This window comes from Dipodomys spectabilis, unplaced genomic scaffold (assembly GCF_019054845.1).
Source record: "Dipodomys spectabilis isolate Male_0828 unplaced genomic scaffold, ASM1905484v1 ptg000459l, whole genome shotgun sequence".
Lineage (NCBI taxonomy): Eukaryota > Metazoa > Chordata > Mammalia > Rodentia > Heteromyidae > Dipodomys > Dipodomys spectabilis.
The window spans coordinates 214,975-241,694 of NW_024871136.1; the positions used below are offsets into that span (position 1 = coordinate 214,975).

A 26,720-nucleotide genomic window follows, 5' to 3' on the forward strand; every position below is an offset into this window, starting at 1 on the left:
TTACTAACATTTTTTCATTATGTTATACAGTATTGATTTTATGAAGAGCCATAAAAGATATTTCTCTGTTCAGTTTGATCTGTATATTTGAATATATGGGCTTCCTTTTAATAGCTTCCAGAAAACGGAAGTCTTCATTTTTGGCCTACTTATGGAAAATTTGGCATCCCTTATGTCATATATTTAAGAATAGCAACATGTATTCCTGACTTCATCTAATCTTTCCAACACTGAAATTTCTGTTGTATCAACATTGTCACTTACTTTTAACTTTATTATATTTACTACTCATGTCTGAAAGCCTTAAATGTTCTCTGGAACAATGCTAGACTAAATGAATAGATGAATAAATGTATATACAAACCTAAAAACATTTTAAAGCCCCACTACTTGTTTTCTGGTTGCTAATTGAAGGGTCTCACAGACTTCCTTGCCCAGGCTGGCTTTGAACCATGATCCTTAGATGTCAGCCTTCCCAATAACTATAATTACATGCATGAGCTACCAGTACCCAGCTTGTTTGTTTGCTTTTCCATTAAGCATTTATTAAGCAGTGGACATTATATATATAAATTATCACATATCTTTAAATGCTAATTACTGATAAATGACTAACTGTAAACATTTTTCCAAAACCATCACTTTTATTATTAAAAATCCAATGTCTATAAAAACATTTTAAGTCCCAAGCTAGACTTTTCCATCACAAAAGCAATTATATATATAGCTGGCAGCTGGTAACCCCTGACTAGAATCCTAGTTCCATAGGAAACTGAGATCTTAGGATCCTGATTTAATGTTCATAACTTAGATTTTAGGTATATCAAAGTCAGGAACCAGATCAACATACTTTTTGCCCAAGAAACATGTTATCAAGCACTAAGTAATCAATGCTTAATAATGAGAGTACGAGTTAGTTTTACCCAATTTTGCTTTATTCAAAACTTAAGTTCTTTGAAAGAAAGTGTTTCATATATCACCCATCAGCTCTTCTTCTACTTCATATATTTCTGTTCTAGTTTTCTTTTTGATGATAAATGAACTCATGAATTATAAGGTATAAATTCCAACTTCTGATATAGAGCTAAGAAATAGAGTGATCATGATGCATTGTAGTTATAAACTGATTTCTTTAGTTGAAAGCTCTTTGTAAAACTACTTAAAGATAATTTTTTTACAAAAAGAAATATAAATGACATCACCAGGTAAGAGCAAGCTGTGTTGTGAAAATATGAACAGGAAGGCCAGAAATGCTATTTTTATAACAATTCAACTAACTTTATTTAGGCCAGTAAGAAAGGATATAGCTATATATTTTCTTAAAGACATGTAAATGCAAAGGATTAGAAAACTTTGACTACTATAGGGAAGTATTAGAAAATATGAGTAAAGAATAACAGTAATAAAAGTCAATTTTTTAGACATCATTTGATAAATTTAGAAATGAATTTCATGTATCAGATTTCTATGTCTGTATATATAAAACTACATATACACATAAAAATAATATTCAAAATAAAAAATGTATAAAAAGTATTTATTACCTTTCCAAATGATCCCTGACCAAGAACTTTGAGCAACTCAAACTGTGCAGGATCTGCTTTCTCATATCCTTCTTTTACGTGATTTGTAATAGGGATTTCTTTAACAACACCTTCATCCTGTAAAAAACACAAACAATACTTAAATGTAATTCCTTTATCTTATAATTAGTTTCATTCAAAATTAGAGATTATATAATACTCTACTCCTTCAGTCAAACATAGTTTTTAAACAACATACACATAAAGCACCATCACCAGTTTCCCTACTATATAATTACTTGTCAATTGAGGTATATGAAGTAAAATTTATGCTTCAACTTTCTAATTAGGTAACAATAAAATGGAAGTATTAATGGCCATCTCAAGTCACTCACTAAAGTCTGATTTATAAGGAAATCAAGATACAACCTTGTGTATTATAGGGCATGAAAAAAATTGTAAACCTCAAAGTCTTTTAAATGGTATTTACAATATACTTTTAAACAATTAAATATACAGTTAACCACATATAAAGGAAAATGGCGTAGTTAAAATTTGGGGCCTAAAAAATGTTTCCAGACCATGACCCCTTTTACTGAAAATGTAAATTTAAGTCATATTCCAGCTTCCTACTTTCTAGGTCAGGTAAAAAGGAAACCACACTTGGGGTATTTGTGCTCCTTGATACAGGGCTGCATTCAGCTATGATGACTACACTTAAGTGAGTTGTAATTTTGATCCATTGAGAAAAAAGCGCAGTATCTAGGATAAAAAAATCTCAGGTGCATTGCATATCACCAAATACAGAGCATTATAATAGAATATCTTATACTACACTTTGACTATACTATTTAATGAAAAAATTGTTCACACGGCTAGTTAATCACAATGTCTACAAATCTTCATAGCTTTCCATTACACCATATCAATTCTGTTCTGGATGTTAAGATTTTTACTGATCCTTCAAATAATTGATAAATAAATTATAGTTGTGGCCAAAGTGGACAAGATTATAGTTCCAAATAAGGTAGGCTTCATGGTAACTAAAATAATGAAAATGTGACATAGGTGGTCAGAATTCTCAAGAATTCTGAAGGTAGAGGAAGGTTAATTTTAGGTAATAGGATCCACTACTAAATAAATTAATAATTAATTATGAAAGCATGTGATTCATTTTTCTTATATATCAAAATGATATATCACCAGATAGTTTTAAGTAGTCTGTGATTTATACATGTTTTCTTTTCAGTGGTACGCAGGTTTAAACTGAGGGCCTTATGTTTATTAGGCAAGCACCCTGCCACTTGAACCCATGTGACAGCCCTGTTTGTTTTAGGTATTTTCCAGTTGATTTTAGTTATTGTCTGGGCTAGACTTGAGACTTAATCTCCCTACTTAGGCCCGCCAGGCAGCTGGGAATACAGAGGTACACCATGCCCAGCTTGTTTGTTGATATAGGACCTGGCTTTTTGCCTAGGCTGATCTCTGAACGTGATCTTCCTAATCTCTATCTCTAATGTAGCTGAGATTACAGGTGTGAGACATCATGCCTGAACTATAAATCATTTCTTAAAAATAAATCTGCTGAGAACTATAAGTTAGAGGCCAGAGGGAAAAAAAATGACCTGTGATTCCGGTTGCATTGGAGGTGTAAGTAGATGGATGATCATAGTCCAAAGAACTAAATAGGCAAAAAGTGCAAAAACTTATCTGAAAAATAACTAAAAGCAAAAAGGGATTGAGGCATGGCTCAACTGGTAGAGTGCCTGACTATTGAGCACAAGGCACTGAGTTAAAAAAAGTCTCCGGGCTGGGAAGTTGGCTCAGTGGTAGAGCGCTTGCCTTGCATGCCTGAGGCCCTGGGTTCGATTCCTCAGCACCACATAAGCAAAAAGGAAAAAGCCGGAAGTGGCGCTGTGGCTCAAGTGGTAGAGCGCTAGCCTTGAGCTGAAGAGCTGAGGGACAGCGCCCAGGCCCAGAGTTCAGGCCCCACGACTGGACCCAAAAAAAAAAAAAAAGTCTCCATATTACAAAAAAATCAAGAACTTAAAAAAAAGTACATGTACATTCATTGCACATGTTCTAGAATTATATTCGTGACATATTTTCATGTATATGACATATACGTATTTCAAAAATATGTATCAAAAAATAATGTATATTGTAATCAATTAATGACTAAGTGAATTTCTGTCCTGTGGGAAAGAGGAAAAGTCAGCAAACTTTTTAAGTTTTGTTCCTTGCTCTGCCATGCAGCCTTGACCAAATCACAAACAACTTTCTACTTCAACTCTCTCACATGACAAACAGGCTTTGGTAAATGGGGCTCTAAGGTCTTCCTCTATACCTATGACTTCATATTGGACCCAAAACATTATTTATTGATGGTTAAGAAGGCCCTTCAAGTTCATACCTTGAATAAGATCATTTTTTGTTGTTGTTGGTCATGGGGCTTGAATTCTAGGCCTGGGCACTGTCCCTACTCTTCAGCTCAAGGTGACCACTCTACCTCTTGAGGTACAGCGCCACTTCCAGTTTTCTAGTGGTTTATTGGAGATCAGAGTCTCACGGACTTTTCTGCCCAGATCTCAGCCTCCTGAGTAGCTAGGATTACAGGCTTGAGCCACTGGTGCCCAGCTTAAGATCATTATTATAAGCATGAATTATAATGACATTCATGTTTTATAAAGTATTGAGAAGAAAAACCACTCTTAATTACTTTCACCACTCTTAAGAAAACTGTACAAATTAAACTGTTTGTCCAATGTTCCTTCTTCTCTTTATTAAGATCCATACAAGCCTACAATTGTGGTAGCTACGAGTGGCTAAAAAGCAGCTGGAAAGCAGCTAACAGGAAAATGCAGCTAGATGAGAAAGACTATACTTCCTAATACATAGCCACCACAAACTGTTACACTATGACCTAACAACTTTATCATTCTCACTGGCCTGTAAGTTTATTGGACGGAGGTATTAACCACATTCATCTCTGTATTTCCAATGCCTAGTATAATATTTGTTTGATCTCATGGGAGTAGAAAACCAAAGAAATCCCATAAATTTTATAAAAGGAGAAAGAAGGCATACTTTAAAAAACAAAGGGGTCCAGTGGAAGATGGCAGAGGAGAAGGTGGAGGCTAAACAAGTTCTCGCATAGAAAGCAGTTTTAGTGTTCCAGTGAACAGTCCTAGCTAGAGAATCACACCAAGTGTGCAATTACAGAACAGAGAGTTTGGCCAGAGAGGAAAAATCGAGGCAGCTCGGTCAAGGAGACAAATCTGAGCACTTGCCGGTAGCCATGACTGCAACAGTGGTGGCCGCAGCAGCCATAGCAACAGAGAGAGTCTAGGACAAAGTCTCCAGGTGCTACATGGGAGTGGATTCTACACACCACAAGCAAGAACTGACAAGGAGAAGAAATCTTCATCCTGGTAATCGCAGACCAGGGACAGCACAGGAACCAAGAGTCTGGCGTGAGTAGAACCCTGACATTCTCACTCCTTCTCAAGAAGCAGAGGTGGGAAGGAAGCCCCACTCCCACCACCGGAAAAGATCTCCATCTTTGATACTGACAAAGGCCAGGCCAAGAAACTTGTCCAACTTAGGCCTTAGAAGAAAACAAGAGGAGCCATTCAACAGGTCACAGGAACATGACCTGACTTTCCAGGCTCAACTCCACCCAGGGTAAAGACACACTACCCAGGCAGTGATAGCTCTGCCCCCAGAGGAGAGACTTTCTTCACTGGGTAAACAGAGCCAGAGGCTGCCCCTCCCCACTAGCCTTGACAAACAATTGAAACTCGGTAAACACAGACCCTGAGAATGGCTCCAGGCTGGGATCTGTGAGTGTCTCAAGAGCTAGCCCCTCAGGGAAAAGCTACTGACTGCTGCTAGGCTTCAACCCTACTCAGAACCTAGCCTCATCACAGCATCTGCAAACTTGAGGAAACAGCTATCTCCCTCCTTTGTGATCCTCAAAGCAGATCTTCCTCCCACTGAACTAGCCTGGGAGGAGGATCACAAAGTCCTGGGTAAGTCAGAGCTGGTGGCCTGCTAAAACAAAGTGAATTAAGAAACCAATCAAGCCACAGGAAAACAAATACCACAAGCAGACCAGACTCCACCAACAGACTGGATATGGACACAAGGGAGATACAAGATCTTCCCCCGCCCCAGCCCCCACCCTCTACAAAAAAAAAAAAAAAATCAAACAACGCTTTTTCTACCATTTTGACATTTTTAATTGTTTTCTATTATATTTTTCTTTTATAATTTTTATTTTAGGTGTGTATGTGTGTGTGTGTGTTCTTTTTGTTTTTAAATTTCTTTTGACCACTTGGTCATTTAGTCATTTTTTTTCTTTTTGCATGACATAATTGCTGTTCTGCACATCCCCAGATAAATACCCATCATCAGTTATTAGATCTTGTCCTTCATTGTGTACATACTTAATCCAGACAGTTATTACTAAATTCACAACCTCTTAAGCTTAACTATTTTAATAGTAGTATTATTTCTTTATGCCTATATAATTTTTAATTTAAAAATTTTTATTTACTTTTTCATTTTTTCTTTTTATCTTTCTCCTCCTCTCATCCTAAACTTTTCTTTTCTCAATATCATTTCTTTATACTAACATAATTTTTAAGTGTTTCATTTTTTTAATTTAAATTTTTGTTTTTCCATTTTTTCTTGTATTTTTATCTCTCTCCTATCATTCTATCCTATCCATTTCCCTCTCTGAGATTAGGACTTGGTTAAATTCACTCTCCTTTTACCTCTCCACATCTCTCTAATCCTATTTTTCACCACAATTCTCACAAAACCTAATAATTTCTGATGAATCCCACTTTGATATTCTTAGCCCATAAATCCATAGTTGTTTGATATTGAATAGGTTGTATCTGTTGAACTTGATTGTATCTACAGCCATTTTGACTGTGCAACTACAGGACTCTGGATGATGCTTGCCTTAAAATGGGGTTCTAGCACAAAATTGGTGTTATTTTCACACCAAATGGGCAGAACAAGCTGGAGCAACACAAGAAAAATGGCAAGTCCGGGTATCTCAACTCCATTCAGAATAATCACATAACAGAATAGTTAATGAATAATCGAGAGGAGAGTTCCCAAAAAGCTCTACAAACACTACTGGAAACATGGTGAATGAAAAGACTGAAAACCTGGAAAGGACTCAGTGTGAGCTTGAGGCAAAGCCTTAAGAGCATGATGAAGCTAAACAAAAATTAATACTGGAATCTTGTCAGTATGAGGAAGCTACTCAAAGATTAATACAGGAATTGCATGAGCAGGCTGAGAAAAGTCAAAGAAAAAAACAGGAATTGCATGAGCAGGCTAAGAACATTCAAAGAGAAATACAGGAACTGCGTGACCAGACTGAGAACAGTCATAGTAAATTATAGGAATTGCCTGAGCAGGCTGAGAACAGTCAAAGAGAAATATAGGAATTGCGTGAGCATGAGGAAGCTAATCAAAGAGTAATACAGGGATTTTGTGAGTAGGATGATAAAAAGATCAATAGAGGCATTCATGGAATAAATAAACAGAGAGCTGAAGGAATCCAGGGAGACCACAAAGGGAATGTTGAATGGAGCCTGACAGAAGGAATGGGAGTCCAAGGAAACCATAACCAATCAACTAAGTGGTTTCAGAATAAAAACTGAACACCAAATTAAGGAAGGAAAGAAGTTCATACAAGATCTAAAACAAAGCTCCAACAAAGAACTTAGAGCCATCAAAGGCAACCAATTAGAAGGAAAAGAAATAAAAAACAAAGTATAAAGTCTTGACAGTAGGTTAGACAATGCAGAAGATCGAATCTCGAGGATTAAAGACAGCCTAGATATTATAAAGAACATACAACTATCCAAGACAAATCTAAGAAATATGATAGATCAATTCAACATTTGGAAGACACCATCAGAAAGCCTAATCTGAGTATAATGGGTTTAAAAGAGCACCTAGTGACAGAAGTTAATTGTCTAGGAAATTTATTTAACAGGATCCTAGCAGAGAACTTCCAAACATGAAAAAAGATAGGCCCATTAAGATACGAGAGGCTTTTAGAACTCCAAATATACCAGACCAACAGGACATCCCACCATCACATTATAATCCGAACAGGATCAATTCAGACCAAGGAAAAGAATCCTTAAAGCTGTCAAGGAGAAAACATCAATCACCTATAAAGGGAAACCAATGAGAATAACCTCAGATTTCACAGCAGAGACAATTAAAACAAGAAGAGCCTGGAATGATGTATGTCATGTCCTAAAGACAAACAATTATCAACCAAGAATACTGTACACAGCTAAACTCTCCTTCATAACTGAAGGTCAAATAACAACCTTAGCAAAGAAAAACTGAAACAATATATCTTCAACAAACCAGCCTTACAAAAGATACTTAACGATATCCTACACATAGAAAACCAACAAGAATACGATAAAGGTCAAGAAGCTACACCCAAACTGAGAATCCAACAACCATAGGATGAACCCACTTGTCACAGCCCCCAAGAAGGTGGATAACATGGCAGGAAGTACCAAACACCTCTCAGTCATAACACTCAACATTAATGAACTAAGTTGTCCAAATAAGTGACATAGACTGTCTAGTTGGATTAAAAAGGAAGATTCTTCTATCTGCTGCCTTCAGGAGTCACAACTTGCCCATAAAAACACATTTTGAAAGTGAAAGGCTGGAATAAAATATACTAAGCAAATGGCCCCCATAAAAAGGCAGGAGTTGCAATTCTAATATCAGATAAAATAGACTTCAAATTAAAATTAGTGAGTAGATATAAAGAAGGTTGCTACAAACTAATTAAGGGATCTCTCCTTCAGGAGGCTATTACAATTCTAAATATCTATTCACCAAACAACGGAGCACCCAAATTTATACAAGAAACACTACTTTCCCTTCAAAGACATTAATTGTCGTGGACTTTAACACACTCCTATCCCCATTACATAGATCTACTCGGCAAAAACTCAACAGGGAAACCGCAGATCTAAACAACTGCATAGATCAACTAGATTTAACAGAAATCTACCAAATATTTCACCCAGCAACGTAAGAATACAAGTTTTCCTCAGGAACACACAGAACATTATCCAAATTAGACCACATTTTAGGTCACAAAGCAAACGTCCCAATTCAGAAATACTGAAGGTATGTGCTGCATTCTCTCAGACCACAAGGGAATAAAATTAGAACTCAGCACCAAAAGCAACCAAAAAAAAATCCTGTAACAGGAGGAGGCTGAACAACACACTGTTGAATCATGGAAGAGATTAAAAAGGAAATTCAAATGCTCATGATATTCAACAAAAATGAACACACAAATTACCAGCTCCTCTGGGACACAGCAAAGCCAATACTCAGAGGCAAGTTTATAGCTCTGAGTTCCTACATCAACAAATTGGAGAGATCTGAAACCAACAATTTAATGAGACATCTGAACCTCCTTGAACCTCCTGAAAAAGAGCAGCAAGATAAACCCCAATCCAGTAGACAGAAAGAAATAATTAAAATTAAATCAGAATTTAAAAAATTAAAATCCACAAAAACCATAGAAAGAATCAACAAAACAAAGAGCTGGGTCAGCAAAAAAAATTGACACTTAGCAAATATTATCAGAAAAAGAAGTGAACACACCCAAATAAACAACTCAGAGATGAGAATGGAAACATCACCACAGAAACAATCAAGATTCGGAACACTATAAGGGAATACTTCTCAAACCTTTATGCGAATAAGTTTGAGAATCTAAAAGAAACAGATGATTTCCTAGCAAATATCAACATGCCAAAACTAAACCAAGATGAGTTAAACCAACTGAACAGGCTCATATCAAACACTGAAATAGAAACAGTAATAAGAGACCTCCCATCTAAGAAAGGCCCAGGACCGCATGGATTTACAGCAGAATTCTACAAGGCCTTCAAAGCAGAACTCACACCAATACTCCTCCAAATCCTCAATGAAATTGAAAGAGAAAGTTCACTATGGAACTATTTCTATGAAGCCATCATAACACTCATCCCAAAACCAGGCAGGGACTCATCAAGAAAGAGAACTATAGACCCATTTCTTTGATAAATATCAATGGAAAACAAATTTTTGGCTAATCACCTCAACAATTCATCCAGAAAATCATAAAAAACAATCAAACAGGATTCATTTCAGGGATACAAAGCTGGTTCAATATACGCAAATCAATTAATATAATTCATCACATCAACAAGAGCAAGGATAAGAACCACATGGTTATCTCAGTAGATGCAGGAAAAGCATTTGCTAAGATCCAACACCACTTTGTGATGAAGGTTCTGGAAAAACTAGGATTCCATGGAACATTCCTCAATACAATAAAGGCTCTACATGACAAACCTACAGCCAGCAAACCTACAAACCCAGGAACGAGACAAGGATGTACACTATTGTGGAGCACATGGGCAGCAAAGATGGCGCTGGGAGGGGGTTGAGTGGGCAGAGCCTAATTTACTGGAGAGCACATGGCCAGCCAAGATGGCTCTGGGAGGGGTTGAGTGGGCAGACCCCAATTGATCTTCTGATCAGTGCCTAACCAGCCCGTGAGGGCTCAGGTGAATGATAGGGTGTGACCTTGACAGTGATTGGTTCCTCTTCCTCCCTTACCATACCACCCACCCTTGTTGTCTTTAAAAGGGGCTGCTCTCTGTTAATAAACGAGTTTTTCTACCTGCTGGATTTGGCTCCCCGCTGTGTCTGATTGTCTCCTGGGCTGAGGGAGGCTAGGGAACGGGCGAGCGCCGCACTTACCTTTCCTCGGACCCCGTCCATCTTTCGTGGGACGGACGAAGACCCAACACACTATCTCCACTGCTCTCTAATCTAGTATTAGAATGCCTAGCTACAGCAATAAGACAAGATGCAAACATAAAGGGGATCCAAATAGGGAAAGATGAAGTAAAACTCTCCCTCTTTGCAGATGACATGATCTTGTATTTAAAGAATCCCACGGACTCCTTTCCCACATTACTCAAGCTGATTCAAAACTTTGGTAAAATAACAAGTTATAAAATCAACCCTCAAAAGTCAATGGCTTTTCTGTATGTCAACAATGAGGATAGCAAGGCTGAAATCAGGAAAGCAACTCTATTCCTGAGAGCCCCACAAAAAATAAAATACCTAGGAATTAACTTAACCAAAACAGTAAAGGTCCTCTATGATGAAAACTTTAAAAACCTGAAAAAGAAAATCAAAACAGGACTTAGAAAGTAGAAAAACCTCCCATGCTCCTGGATTGGAAGGATCAACATCGTGAAAATGGCAATATTTCCCAAGGCTATCTACAAATTCAATGTGATACCTATCAATATTCCAACCTCATTCTTCAAGGAAATAGAATTCATATGCAACAATAAAAGACCCCGAATAGCAAAAATGATCCTTAACAGAACAGTGCTGGAGGAATATCAATACCAAATTTCAAACTCTACTACAAAGCCATAGTAATCAAAACAGCTTGGTACTGCCACAAGAAGTGATCTCAGGACCAATGGAGTAGAATTGAAAACCCAGAAATAAACCCACAGACCTACAGCCACCTAATCTTTGATAAGGGAGCTAAAAAAATAGAATGGTAGAAAGATAGCCTCTTCAGTAAATGGTGCTGGCAAAATTAATTAATCACCTGTAGAAAACTAAACCTAGATCTGTATATATAACCCTGGACCAGAATCAACTCCAAATGGATCAAATACCTTGGAGTCAACGCAGACACCCTGAGAACATTACAAGAAGGAATAGGAGAAACCCTAGGTCTCCTTGGCACAGGCTGAAATTTTCTTAATGGAGACCCAGAAACACAACAAATCAAAGAAAGTTTGGACAAATGGGATTGCATGTTATTGCAGAGTATCTGCATGGCAAAGGACATAGCTAGCAAGATCAATAGAAAGCCCATGGATTGGGAGAAGATCTTCACTAGCCATACAATGGACAAGGGTCTAATATCTAAAATATACTTGGAGCTCAAAAAATTAAATCCCTCAACAACAAATCTTGAAAGAAACAACTGCTTGATAAATAAGTGGGCTAAAGACTTAAAGAGAAACTTCTCTGAAGAGGAAATAAGAATGGCCAACAGACACATGAATAAATGCTCAACATCTCTAGCCATAAAAGAAATGCAACTCAAGACAACACTGAGATTCCACCTCACCTCAGCTAGAATGGCTATAATCAAGAAATCTAGTAACAACAGATGCTGTAGGGGATGTGGCCAAAAGGGTACCCTACTCCATTGTTGGTGGGAATGTAAACTTGTTCAACCACTCTGGAAAGCATTATGGAGTTTTGTCAAAAAACTCCACATATAACTCCCCTATAACCCAGTAATCCCACATTTGGGCATTTACTCAAACGATCACAAACAAGGTCATACCAAAGCTACCAGCACAACCATGTTTATCACAGCATTATTTATCATAGCTAAGATATGGAACCAACCCAGATGCCCCTCAGTAGATAAATGGATCAAGAAAATGTGTTACACACACACACACACACACACACATGGAATTCTATGCCTCTATTAGAAAGAATGGCATTGCCCCATTTGTTAGGAAATGGAAAGACTTGGAAAAAATTATATTAGTGAAGTAAGCCAAGCTCAAAGAAACATAGGTCCCACGGTTTCTCTTATTTGCAATCACTAGTATATGTCTGGGACAAGCCAAAACGGTCAGACAAGATGATGTTAAGCAAAATAAATCCCAATATATGGACACAAGTGGTTTTGTCTTTCTTTCTATTGTTTCTAATGTATTTATAAGGTACCACGTGGATTTTTTTGTTGCATTGCATGTCCCTCCCCCATGGTATAACCCCCTTTTTTTTACTGTATTTGATGTTGGTATAATTTCGGGAGGGGAATTAAAACAATAAATTGTTTAATAGGGATACAGGTTGACCCATTGCAACAATGAGATATACCAGATGCTATGTGGAAAAACGAACTTTACAATTTAGGTGTAGGGAGGGGAAGGAATGTAGTTGAGGAGGTGGGAGAGAAGGGATGGTAAGGGAAAACAAAAGAGGAACCAACAATGCTGGATAAGAAATGTACTCATTACCTTTACTCATACATAACTATAACCCTTTTGTACAGTATTTTCACAATAAAAAGTTATTTAATAAATTCAAGAAAAAGAAAGTTAGATCTTAACCAAACACATAAAAAAAAAGGTAACTGTGAGATAACTGGTATGTTCACTTGGTTAACTACAATAATCACTGATCACCAAATATATATATATATATGTACATATATATATATATATATATATAATATTTTGAAGTAATGTTAGCCAATGAAACATCAAAATTATTTTAAATACATTTTTTACAAAACAGTAATTTATTTATTTTTGTCATGCGTGGGGCTTGAACTCTGGGACTGAGCACTGTCCCTCAGCTCTTCAGCTCAAAGCTAACACTCTACCACTTGAGCTACAGCACCACTTCCGGTTTTCTGGTGGTTTATTGGAAATAAGAGTTTCACGGACTTTCCTGCCTGTGCTGGCTTTGAACGGCGATCCTCAGATCTCAGCCTCCTGAGTAACTAGTATTACAGGCGTGAGCCACTGGCGCCCGGCTGTAGTAATTTATTTTTAACACATAAAATAAATAGAAAAACAGGAGGTCCATTCTGGCTAATGGAATTGTGTTAATTTGGACTATAACTTTATGATAACAGTACTTCTAAATTCAACAAAATAAGTAAGGTTTCCTTAAAGTATGAGGAATATAAACCTTTTATTTAGACTGTTCATGATTGGTATTATATTCATCACAAATGTAGGATATAACCAAATATCTGTACTTTTGTAACACTAACATTAATTTAAAACTTCAGAAATTTCCTCTTTAAATAAAGACGTATCCACCTGAGCAAAAAACAACTACATATTCGATTACTAAATTATGGTTCATTTGCCTTTAAGTGGATAATTGTCCATAATGCTCTGGCTTCACATAAGAACCACTTGTAGGGGAAATACCACTTAATATACTTGTTTGGATCTTACTTTCAGAGGCTACAGTTCAATAGAACTCAGTTGGGGCTGAAACATTTGCATTTTTTAATTCCCACGGTTTATTCTAATGCACACACAGGGATTGAAAACAATATATCTAAAATAAGTAGTTATATAGACAAACAGAACTAAATACAATATATGCACACATATTTCTGTGTTTAGCTTCTTAGAGCTAATTTATCATGTTATGATCTTGAAACTAATGTATCATATGTATGATCTTAGGTATTTCTTAGTGTAATTATAGCCAAACCCCTTATATGTCATCATTTCCTACATTAGTCTCTTTTATTTCATCAGTTCCCCGCCCCATTTTTCTTGATTGCCTAATATTTCTCAACCTTCCAAAGACTATTCATTAGTATTTACCATTATGTATTTAAAATTTTTTTGCCATCTGAAATTCTTTCTATGCTTCAATTTCTTAAGGTTTCTGTACCATTATAAAATCTTGAGAGTAACAATAGTATATCAGTGATATATTTGTTTCTTCCTAAATCACCCTAAAAATGTTCTATCCTGATATAATAAAGTTATGATTCAATATCAGAATTTCTTATATATGAACTTGTCTTACTTATTCACACACTAAAGTTATCAACAATATTCATTAAGCAGTATTTTATGCCATGTACTGAGGATATAAAAGTCAGAAATATTGTATCTTTCCTTTAAAGAAACAAAACCTTACAACTGTTATCAAATACTCTCAAAATTTGTTAAAACTCTAACACCCAGTATATAATACTACTATTATTATTATTATTATTATCATCAGCTTTTAAACAGGCAATTAATGTAAAAGGAGATCTTAACGGTAGGCCATAATCCTGGTGAGAAGAGGAAATTTAGAAGACATATTCACAGAGGAAAAATCAGGTGAAGGCACAAATAGAAAAGAGTTATTTATCTACAGCCAAGGAGCAAGGCCTCACAAAATCTAATCCTGCTTATACCTTGATCTCTAACTTAAAGAGACCCAGAACTGTAAGAAAATGTTTCTGATCTTTAGATCATGCCATTTGTGGTACTTTGTTAGGATGGTTCTAGCTATTATAGAAATAGTACCTTAGTCTATCTGTGAAAAAAAGGTGCTGCTAAGAAAGAAAAGTTAAATAACTTTTGAGCCACTATACTTTCCACATTAATTGACAAAGCTGAGACTGGAAAAACAGTAAAACTTAGGTTTTTCCCCAACCTCAAAATAATTGCTGACATTTAGGAAAATTATAAAAGTTCAACCATAACCAAGATACTATGTTTTGACTTTTATACTTTATAATTGTTTTTATACCAGGAGAGGAGGTAGCACAATGATGTAAAACATTAGAAAAATGCACTGATACACAAGTACAAAACAACCAAATATACTATTGATCTCCTTACAACACTTTCAGCAAAGCAGAGCATATGAACAAAATACAAATATCAGTAGCCGGTTTATATATCAACAACAAACAGGCCAAGAAAGAAATCAGAAAAATAGCCTTAAAATACTTAGGAATATATATATATATATTGGTTGTGGGGCTTGAACTTAGGGCATGAGTGCTGTTCTTGATCTTTTCTTCTCAAAGATAGCACTCTGCTACTTTGAGCCACAGCGCCACTTCTATTTTTTTGGTGGTTAATAAGAGTCTCATGGACTTAGGTGCCCTGGGGCTTTGAACCATGATCCCAAGAGCTCAGCCTCCTAAGTAGCTAGGATTACAAGTGTAAGCTACCAGTGCCCAGCTAGGAATAATTTTAACTAAGTAAATAAAAGAGCTATACAGTGAGAAGTATAAAAAACTGAAGAAAGAAAATTTAAAACACATAAGAACATGGAATATCCTCCTATGTTCATATACCAACAGAATCAATATTGTGAAAATGGATATACGAGTGAAAGTAAAATACAGATTCAATACAATCTGAATCAAAATTTCAGATATTATTCCAAAAATAAAGAAAAAAACAATATTAAATTTTGTATTAAATCCCAAATAGCCAAAACAATCCTGAGCAAAAGGATCAATGCTAGAGGGATCACAATAATTGACTTCAAGCTATACTACAGAGCTATAATTAAACAGTATACTGCTGAAACAAAAACAAGTATGAAGACCAATGGAATAGAAGAGATGACTCAGAAATAAGAACATACAGCTACAACCAGATGATTATGACAAAGGTGTTATAAACACACTGGAGAAAAAAAAACAGCCTCTTCAACAAATGGTACTGCAAAAACTAAGCATTTGCATGCAGAACACTCAAACTAAATCCCTGTCTCTCCTCTTCTGGTAAAAACCAATTCCAAACAGATCAGAGACTTTAATGTAAGAACTGAAACTCTGAAATTACTACAGGAAGGCATAGGGGAAATAAAACAATCTGAAACTCTAAAATTACTATAGGAACACTACAGGAAGAACATTAGAAATAACTCATGAAGAGGAAGAACTGATAAGTGGGATTCCATCAAATCAAAAAGTGTCTGCACAGCAAAGAAAACAGTTACTATGATATAAAGAGAACCTATAAGAAGGGAAAATATATAGATCTCAAAAATTAAATATGAAAAGAACAATCCATCTAATAAACAGTTACAGGAGTTGAATAGACAGCTGTTAAAAGAAACACAGATGACCAATAAATACATGAGGAAATATTTATCATCTTTATAGATAAAGGAAATACAAATCCAAATTGTACTAAGAAGCCAGGCACTGGTGGCTCATGCCTGTAATACTCAGGAGGCTAATAACAATGATCTGAGGACCATGGTTGGCAACCAGCGAGGGGAGGGAAGATTGTGAGAGTCTTATCTCCAATAAACCAGCAAAAAGCAGAATGTAGAGCTATGGTTCAAGTAATACAGTGTTATCCTTGAGCAAAAAAGTTCAAGGACAATACCCAGGTCCTGAGTTCAAGCCCCAAAACTGGCAGACTGATGCACACGTGCGCGTGCATGTACACATGTGTGCACGTGTGTGCAACACACACACACAATCAAGCTACACCAGTAGACTGGCTACTGTCAAGAACACAAACAAAAAAAAATACCAGCAAGGATGCAGTGATTGCTGGTGGAAATTTACTAGTAGTGCAGCCTCTATGGAAATTGGCATGTGCATTCTTCAGAAAATGAAAAATGCAACTCCCATACAATTCAAAAATACTACTCGTGGAGATACATGTCTGGATACAATAGAGACACCTGCACAACCATGTTTATTACAACATTATCAACAAAAATCAAGCTATGGAAGCAATCTACAATGAATTATTATCTGCCATAAAGAAAATTGAAATGATGTAGCTTGCTGGAAAAATGGGATATCATATTAAGTAAAATAAGTCCTTTAGATAGACAAATATTACACGTTTTCTTTCATATGCAGAATCTAGATAATATACATAGATATGCAGACACACAGACATATATACATGGATACATACCATATACATAGATACATACACATTTGGGAGAATGAGTAGAAGGGAAAGAAAAGGAAAGGGGGGTGATGGGAGTTAAAAATACTCAAGTATATTAGGTTTATATATAAAAAGTAGCATAGTTAAATTTACTAAAACTTGTTAAAATAGGTAGAGGAGAAGGAAAAAGAGTAATAGTGTGGAAAAACTGGATAAAAGTACTGTATGTGGACATATGGAAATACGTAAAACCCCTTTGTAAAAATACACTAATACAAATTTTAAGTATAAAATAAACTGGCAAATATACTAATGTACCATTTCTTTTTTTATTTTTTATTGTGAAAATGATGTACAGAGGGGTTACAATTACATGGGCAAGAAAATGAGTACATTTCTTATCAAGCATTGTAGCCTCCTCCTTTGTTTCCCCTTCCCATCCCATTCTCCCCCTACCCCCTCACCCAACCCTCCTCTCCCTCCCTCCTACCAAAGTTGTAAAGTTCGTTTTCGACATAACGACTTGTACATCTCATTGTTGCAATGGGTCCACCTGTATCCATATTTAAATGATTTGTTTTTTTCCCTTCCCCTCCACAAATTATAACATCAAATACAGTGAAAGCAGGGGTTATACCGTGGGGGAAGGACATACAAAGCAACAAAGAAATAATCTTATAAATGTGTTAGAAACAATCGCATGAAAGAAAAAAAAACATTTGAATACCATTTCTTTAACAACTTATTTATTTAGAGAAAAGAAATCACCTGTAAATTAGAAAGAAAAAGTTCTGATCATAACCTATTAGTGATATACTAGACCTCACTAACAAGAGTTTCAAATAATTCATGGAGCTAACTTACAGAAAACAAGTGAAAACAGAAGAGGGATTTTTAAAGCCCAAATCTGTTGGGTTTTATGTAATAATGTAACATCCATCTGTTCAAACATTTGCTTTATTTGAGAAGAGATAGGCCTGTTTGGTGGGGGGAAAATGATCATTCTGAAATTTTAAGAAGCATTTACTTGTCGATCTATTTTTTAAATGTGTAGAAACAAAGAAGAACAGCTTTTTATACCTTTCTAATGCAGAAAATAATACAGGGTCACTTAAAGCCAAATACCTGCTTACATTGAAAGAAAACTAACACTGACAATAACAATAACATCAACCAGTGGCTTCCACTTGTAATCTTAGCTACTCAGGAGGCTTGAGATCTGAGGATCAAGGTTTGAAAGCTAGCCCTAGCAGGAAAGTCCATGAGACTCTTATCTCCAATTAACCATCAGAAAACTAGAAGTGGTACTGTGGCTCAAAGTGGTAGAGTGCCCACTTTAAGTAAAAAAGCTCAATGCCCAGGCCCTGAGTTCAAGCCCCATGAATAATAATAATAATAATGTCAAAATGCCACTAGGCTGAACTAAATAATCAAAATAATACAAATATTAGAAATTAATTACAAAATATTTGGGTTTATGAAATTCTATTTTTGTGTCTGGAATGCAAAGAAGAGTAGAAAATTAATTCCCAGTTGGAGTAGTTAATTGTACTTATAAGGGCCATCTCTTTGGTTTCCTCATTTCCAATAAATAATACTTGCTACATAGATTTCAGATCTGTTAAATGTGAATGAACTGAGAAATTTAAAAGCCAAAACATATTTATAAAATTAAAATTATTACATTTATTTGTAATAATCTTTGCAAACTTTAGTGTCCAGCATAAAATCCACCTTATAATAACTGTCTAACAATTTGTAGTTGAACAAGTTATTCATCTGAAAATTTTGTACATTTATAGTATAAGGGTTCCAATTTTTTAAAAAATTAAAAGGAACAAATAGCAAAAGTAAATCACAATGCTGCAAAGAATTAAAATATCAAAATATATAAAGGCTACATATCCATCACTACAGAAATTCAAATACAGGAAGAAAAATTCACTGCACAAGAAGGTGGCACTGTACCTAAATATCTACATCAATTTAAATAAAATGCTATTGCAAGAGAATAATTTTAAAATAGTCCTTATAAGAGATGTCAAAAAAAAGCACTTAAAATCTGAAATTTGGGGCTTAAAATATCAGAAAACTAGATTTGTTTCTTTGTATATTTTGAGTTAAATGCAAATTTTATTTTCTTGGTAATATAAATAGAAATTAATTTATAAAACATTGCTGACCTTATTCTATTAATAGGATAAAAAGTATATAATAATTAACACAATCTTCTTTGAAATTTATGAAGTATTTGTACTATTGAAAATATGTATATTATTTCTGAAAATAACAAGCATTCCATAAAGCTCTGAATGTAAACATAAATATATCATATGCTGCCAAATATAAAACAGCTATGTTTATTTTTGACAACATGTAAGACAGTAACTATATCAGCCTTTTACTAAAGACAACAATGACAACATACTTTTTTTCCAATCTGTTATTGTTAGAAAAAGAGGGCACTGGGCAGTGAAATATATCAAATATCTTTTTATCATTAGACTGTTACTTCTTTAGTACATATTTTTATTGTAAAGATACAGTACAGAGGGTTTACAGTTACATGAGTAAGGTAATGAGTACATTTACTATCAAGCATTGTTACCCCCTCCTTTGTTTTTCCCCTACCATCCCTTCCCTCTCCACCTCCCCAACTACTCCCCTCACCCCCCAAAGTTGTAAAGTTCGTTTTCAACATAGTGCTTGTACATCTCATTGTTACAATGGGTCAACCTGTATCCTTATTTCAGTATTTTGTTATTTCCTTTCCCCTTCCCAAACTAGAAAAATGTATATATAAGATGCAAGGCACCATAATCAAATAGAGTGAAAACAGGGGTTATAACAAGGGGGAAGAACATAAAAAAGAGGGCTGGGAAGGTAGCTCAGTGGTACAGCGCTTGCCTTGCATGCCTGAGGCCCTGAGTTCGATTCCTCAGCACCACATAAGCAAAAAGAAAAAAGCCAGAAGTGGTACTGTGGCTCAAGTGGTAGAGCGCTAGCCTTGAGCTGAAGAGCTGAGGGACAGCTAGCTCCCAGGCCCAGGGTTCAGGCCCATGACCAGACCCCCCCAAAAAAAAAGAACATAAAAAAGAAACAAAAAAATAAAAATTACATAGTACATTATACACACATTAAAAACGGCAGCAAGAAAGAAAACTTTGTGTGTCCCTATCTTGGGTTCATTTCACTTCGCATCATCTTATACGATCGTATGTACACAGCTTTTGAACTTTTCTGCTTGTCCTAGACATATACTAGTTACTGCAAATAAGGGAAACCATGGGACCTATGTTTCTTTGGGCCTGGCTTTCTTCACTTAATATAAATTTTTCCAAGTCTTTCCATTTCCTAACAAATGGGGCAGTAACCCATTACTTAATTCTTGACAAAGTATTAAGTATGCAGTTTGTCTTGAAACATGGAAAATGACTCATGATGACACTTATTAAAATTTATATTCCCTACATATTGCAGCATATTCCATCTTTGATGGTCAATATGTCTACATATTCTCTGTCTCTGTCTCTCTCTGTCTGTCTCTCTTTCTCTCTCTGTCTCTGTCTCTCTCTGTCTCTGTCTCTCTCTGTCTCTGTCTCTCTCTCTCTGGATTAGATTAGTTATTTAAATCAGGCAATAGCAAATCAGCTTCAGTCAAAATGAAGTCCAATTTTTTTGTGGTTGTGGGGATTAAATCTAGGGTTTCTTGTGTGAGAAAGCACATGTTCTGCAGTGGAGTTACATTCTCAGAGCCTAAAGTTCAAATGTAAAGAGCACTAAGGCCAAGTGTGGAGGTGAATGCCTATAATATGTTTATTCAGGAGGTATGGACAGAGATCTTGGTTTAAGGCCTGAGTAGTCAAAGTTATCCTGAGACCTATCTGAAAACTAAACTAAAAGTGAAAACCTAGGGATATTGTTCAAATGGTGAAAGACTTGCCTAGTAAGCAGGAAGCCTTGAGTTCCTTTCTAGTACCAAAGTTTTTTAAAATGTTTACAAAAATCTATGTATCTAACTTACAACAATCTGTACAATATTACATTATTTTAAATACAATACTATATTATTTTAAATTAAAAAACAGTAACAAAAAATACTATAAGAGTCACACTGGAATACACATAACAAAAAATTCTTGTTAAAATGAGAACATTTTAAAATATTATTTAAATAATTAATTTAGCGTTTAAACAGTGTTTCTTCTCTCCCATACAGTTTTACAGATACAGTGTACCTTAGCCATCACACACCAAATATACAGTTTTAAGTGTTAGATTACAACTACTAAACACTGAAACTGACTGGATACAGTAAAACTTTACATTAACATCCAGCAGTGTTTTTTTTAATATCTTTCCACTAAAAGTTGTATTTTCTGATCATTTTCCTATTAAAATTAAAAAGGTAAAGACCTAACAATCATTATTTATGTCTATGAGGTTATGTTTGCTTCACATATACATGTCCATTCATTCATGCATGCATAATGTTCTCGATTTATTAGTGCTAGAATATGTTACTCTTCTCTACTCAACTTTTTGTGGTTCCTTATATTCCTTATCTCTAATAAACTATCAAGCTATGCCTCTTATATTTATGTATAGATCTATCTTTAGATCAAATTATGATCTATATTCTGATTAAATATAGATCAAATTCTAAATTTATATTTGATTTTACTCAAAATTAAATTGGTCTTAAGTAAATTGCAAGTGCAAAAGTGAACTAAACTTCTCATCTTGTCAACTGGAACTGAAAAATATTGTTTCATAGTCACTATCTGCAGAGATAGTTACATATAAGATTTCAAAACAGAGTTTGGATAAGCTAATTTAAATCCTTCTGATGGTTTTTATGTGAGATAAGTCCATTTAAGAATAAGTTTCATAAAGGGAAGAGAAATCAAGATAGGTTTTATCCATATTGTCCACTTCTTTGAGTCTATATAATATGCAATAACATAACAGGATGCACACTGTGTCATCAATCTTGATTATACTACTTGCTAATTTTGTCATACAGTATAAATGACAAACTCTCCAAATATCAGTAGACTAGTCTATATAATGAAAAATGTCAAAATGACAGAATACTATCTTTGAAGCTCCTCCTCACTAAAAACTACACAGCCTATGAGATTATCTACAAAACAACCATAAAATCATGGCATAAATGTGTATACCTTGGCCAGAGCTTCCTTAAAATTTTAAGAATCTTATAAAATGAGAGTCTAGTATAAAGAACTGAATAGAATAAACTAATATCTATATGTTTTTAGCACTAATTATAACCTAAAATATTTTATATTTAGTCCTACTAGAAGCAGAAAACGAGTTTGAAAGTATTTTGGGTTTTTGTTATAGTTTACTATTTCCAAGTTAGAGCTTCTTTTTACCTTGAAGATAATCATATTTAGTTAAATGTACATGATTCTACATTTTAAGTACTTCTCATATACCAGAAAGTAAAATTTGTTATCTATTATACTTCAAATAGAAGACTTTCATGGTATATAACATATATTTCAATTATATATCTACAAATTCACAAGCTGGGGAAGTAGCTTGTGAATGTTTGCCTCATTTGATCCCTAGCAATGAAAACACATCAGTACTGATCGGGAGATGCAGCTCAGTCTTAAGAGTGCTTGTGTAACATTTCTAGGAACTTGGGGCTTCTTAAGTTTAATCTACAGCACTGTAAAAATAAGCAAATAAAACTTCAGACATAAAAATTTCTCTCATAAGGATTGTGGTTCAAAGCCAGCCCGGGCAGGAAAAGTCCATGAGACTCTCATCTCCAATAAACCACTCAGAAAACCAGAAGTGGAGCTGTGGCTCAAGTGGTAGAGCGCTAGCCTTGAGCTGAAGAGCTGAGAGACAGCACTGAGGCCCAGAGTTCAAGCCCAGCAACTGACAAAAAAAATTCTCTCATAAAAATCTGTCAACAAGAAATGTATTCATTACCTTACTCAATGTAACTGTAACCCCTCTGTTTGGAATCTTTACAATAAAATAAAATTAAAAAATAAAGATATGTCTTATTCTTAAAAAATCTGTCCTATAATTTGAAATAGTTTATTTATTATAATTGCACTTATTTACCATTAATTTACCTTAATAAATTCCTTCAATACTTTTTCTTCTTTCCAATTATTCCAATTTCTTATAAGCTAAAAATGGTACTTAATAAATTAACACGATTGCTTACCAGGCAAGAATCTGCTTCTCCTTCTTCCATTGGCTCTTCAACCATTTTATTACCATTTATCTGAAAAAAAATATTTAAAACTTAAGGTTCAAAATAATAGTAATAAAAACAAACAAAACACAACCCTAAGAATTTCCCTAACAAGGTCCATACTTACTAGAAAATATAAATCCACAGAGAAGGCAACTGGACAAGTAACACTATTAATATAATTCCCAGATTCTCCATGAAATCTTTGATTTCTCCAGAGCTTTATGTTTCATTTAATTTTGTTCAGAATTCTGTTATAACATATGACCATAAACTAAGTATATGAACTATGTATTTTCATTAAGATTGTCCTCAACCAAATGTTTATCATATGAAAAGCTATAAAACCATAACTTGCATATAGTCAAAGTAAATTAGGATAAGACGGGTTTTATATAGTTATACAGTTTTTTAATTCCTCTCATCATAGGATTCTGTTTAAAATCATAAGACACTAGTCAAAAGAATAAACTATAAGGGAAAGCAGTAAGTGGCCATGGAAACAAAATTAATTCAACATACAAATCTAAGAAGATAATTATGCATACTTTTCAACTAGAAATAAAAGGAAAAGTTTAGAGAACTTAGCTCAAAGGTTTACACACTATGACTCATGCATGGGCCGAATCTGGTCTACTGACTATTTCTGCAAAAAAATTTACTAGCAATACCATGTTTCCATATTATCTATGACTGCTTTCACACTGGAAGAGCAGAGTTGAGTACCTGAGACAGAGACTGTGTCTACAAGATATCTAATATTTATTATTTTGCCCTTAACAGAAAACATCTGACAATCACTGTTTGAAAATTAAGCAAAAAAGAGCTAGTTTAGAAAAAAGTTTTACCATGGCTCATTGGAGATCTTCTAATTCTGTGTATGAATCAATGTAACTTATGGTCTCAACAACAAACTGTATGCGTAGGGAATACAATCAAATAAGTCCAATATAAAGTATTGGTCAACACTCACACTAAGCCCTGGCTTAGAATGCATGCTGAGAGGCAAATACAGAACACTGGTACAAATACTTTGAAAACTAGACTAACTTTTTGGAACCATTATCCAGAGGGAAAGAAATGACTTTGTAGTCAACCAAACAAGGTAGAATGCTTGCTGAAAAAAGCAAGAAAAAAGTGTTACCAATTCCAAATGTACTCAAATGTTCAAATACCTGTTAAACACTAAAACAGCTATCCTAACTATGCTATTTAGGAGAAGAAATAAACATGCCTGAATGGAATGATAAAAAGCTCTCAGCAAAGAAATAGACTATTAAAATACAAGACTCAATAAAGAAATTACAGATGGAAGAAGATATAGTAATGCTGAAGACAGATCATCAGAAATCATACAATGTGAAGTGAAAATGAGTAAAAATAAACCAACTGCTACTTGAAGCAGCAATTTTACTACTGTATTCATAACCAAAGAAAATAATATCACCCTGTTAAAAAAATACCAGACTCCATGATTCTGCAGCACAATTGGTAATACGCTATCAATCATATAACATGATGTAATATTTTATGATAATCACTATATGGTATCAACCTAAATGTCTGCCAACAGATGAACACATAAATAAAAATTTGGTATATATACATGATAGAATACTATTGAATCATTAAATCTCTTCTGAAATAAAACAGATGGACCAGGAAAACATTATATTAAGCTAAACAAGTCAGGCTCAGAAGACAAGCACTGAATAATCTCACTTAAATGTAGAATCTAAACCTTAAAACATTGATCTAATAGATGTTGAAAGTAAATTAGTTTTACCAGAAGTTAGGGAGAATAGGAAGGAAAGGAGAACAGGAGATGTGAATGTATAAAGTTAACAGACAGGATAAATAGGTTTTGGTGGTCTATGCACAGAAGAATGAATATAATTAATGTATTATTATCTTAAAACAATTAGAAGAATTTCAAGACAGTCATCATGAAGAAATGATAAAAATTGTAGGTGGTAATTACCCTAAGTTGATCTTTATCAAATGTATACATAAATCAAAACATTATACTATACCTAATACAAATGGTTGATCAAGAAATAAATTTGAAAAATAAGCAAGGGGTCAGAAGGATGTGGAATACTATATGATGGTCCAAAATCCATGTTATTAACATCTTATAAGAAATACAGCCAGAGCCGGGAGCTGGTGGCTCAGGCCTGTAATCCTAGCTACTCAGGAGGCTGAGCTTCTAAGGATTGAAGTTCAAAGCCAACCCGGGCAGGAAAGTACATGAAACTCTTATCTCCAATAAACCACTCAGAAAACCGGAAATGGCAAAGGAACAGTGGCACAAGTGGTAGAGTGCTAGCCTTGAGATGAAAAGGCTGAGGGACAGTGTTCAGGCCCAGAGTTCACGTCCCATGACTGACAAAAAGAAAGAAAGGAAGAAAGAGAGAGGGGGGAGGGAGGAAGGGAGGAGAGGGAGGGAGGGAGGGAGGGAGGAAGGGAGGGAAGGAAAGGAGAGAAGAAGGTAAAGCAGGAAGGGAGGGAGGGAAGGAAGGGAGAGAAGTAGGTAAAGCAGGGATGAAGGGAGGGAAGGAAGGAAGGAAGGAAGGAAGGAAGGAAGGAAGGAAGGAAGGAAGGAAGGAAGGAAGGAAGGAAGGAAGGAAGGGAGGGAGGGAGGGAGGGAGGGAGAGAGGGAGGGAGGGAGGGAGGGAGGGAGGGAGGAAGGAAGGGAGGAAGGAAGGAAGGGAAGGAAGGGAAGGAAGGAAGGAAGGAAGGAAATACAGCCAGGTGCTGCTGGCTTATACCTGTAACCCTAGATACATGGGAGGCTGAGAATGGGAGAAACAGTTCAGGGGTAGCTCAGTCAGAAAAATTTTAAGAGACCCCTTCTCAATCCATACATGCAAGCATCTTAAATGAAATGCAAGAATGACATAGGAAGGATGGCATTTCTCAACCAGCCCAGAGACTCAAAAAGGACTCAATAAATAGTCACAGTGAAAACACACATGATGGCACAAGCTTTTCATTACATCAATGATAGGAAGCCTACTGTGGTCCAGACCTATGCCCAAGTGTGAAGCAAGAACATCTATCAACAAGCACAAAAACTAAGATGGCAGTGGTAGCTCAGTCCTGTAATTGTAGCTACTCAGAAGATTGAGACAAGGAGGATCATGGTTCAAAGCTAGCCCAGACCCAGTCAACCAGGAAAAAGCCAGCTGTGTGGTTGTAGTGGCAGAGCAGCTTAAAACCATGAGGAAGAATTTGGTGTGTGTGTGTGTGTGTGTGTGTGTGTGTGTGTGTGTGTGTGTGTGTGTGTGTGTGTGTGTGTGTGTGTGTGTGTGTATTCTATATATACAAAAATTCTACATATATAGAGTATATATATATATATATATATATATACTCTATATATGTAGAATTTTATATATATATATATATATGTATATATAT

At 35.3% G+C, this 26,720-nt stretch overlaps 1 protein-coding gene across 5 annotated transcripts in view; it reads right to left on the minus strand.

Annotated features, from left to right (window-relative positions):
• Positions 1-26,720, minus strand: part of Rps6ka6 (ribosomal protein S6 kinase A6) — a 179,106-nt gene that overhangs the window by 60,749 nt on the left and 91,637 nt on the right. For 4 of the 5 annotated variants that reach the window (XM_042668594.1, XM_042668598.1, XM_042668595.1 and 1 more), the window contains 2 exons: positions 23,268-23,327; positions 1,545-1,661 (listed from right to left, as the gene is read on the minus strand). In XM_042668594.1, coding sequence (XP_042524528.1) covers positions 1,545-1,661; positions 23,268-23,327 — 177 coding nt within the window. The remainder of the gene's footprint in view (positions 1-1,544; positions 1,662-23,267; positions 23,328-26,720) is intronic. The other variant, XM_042668597.1, reaches the window with a different exon arrangement.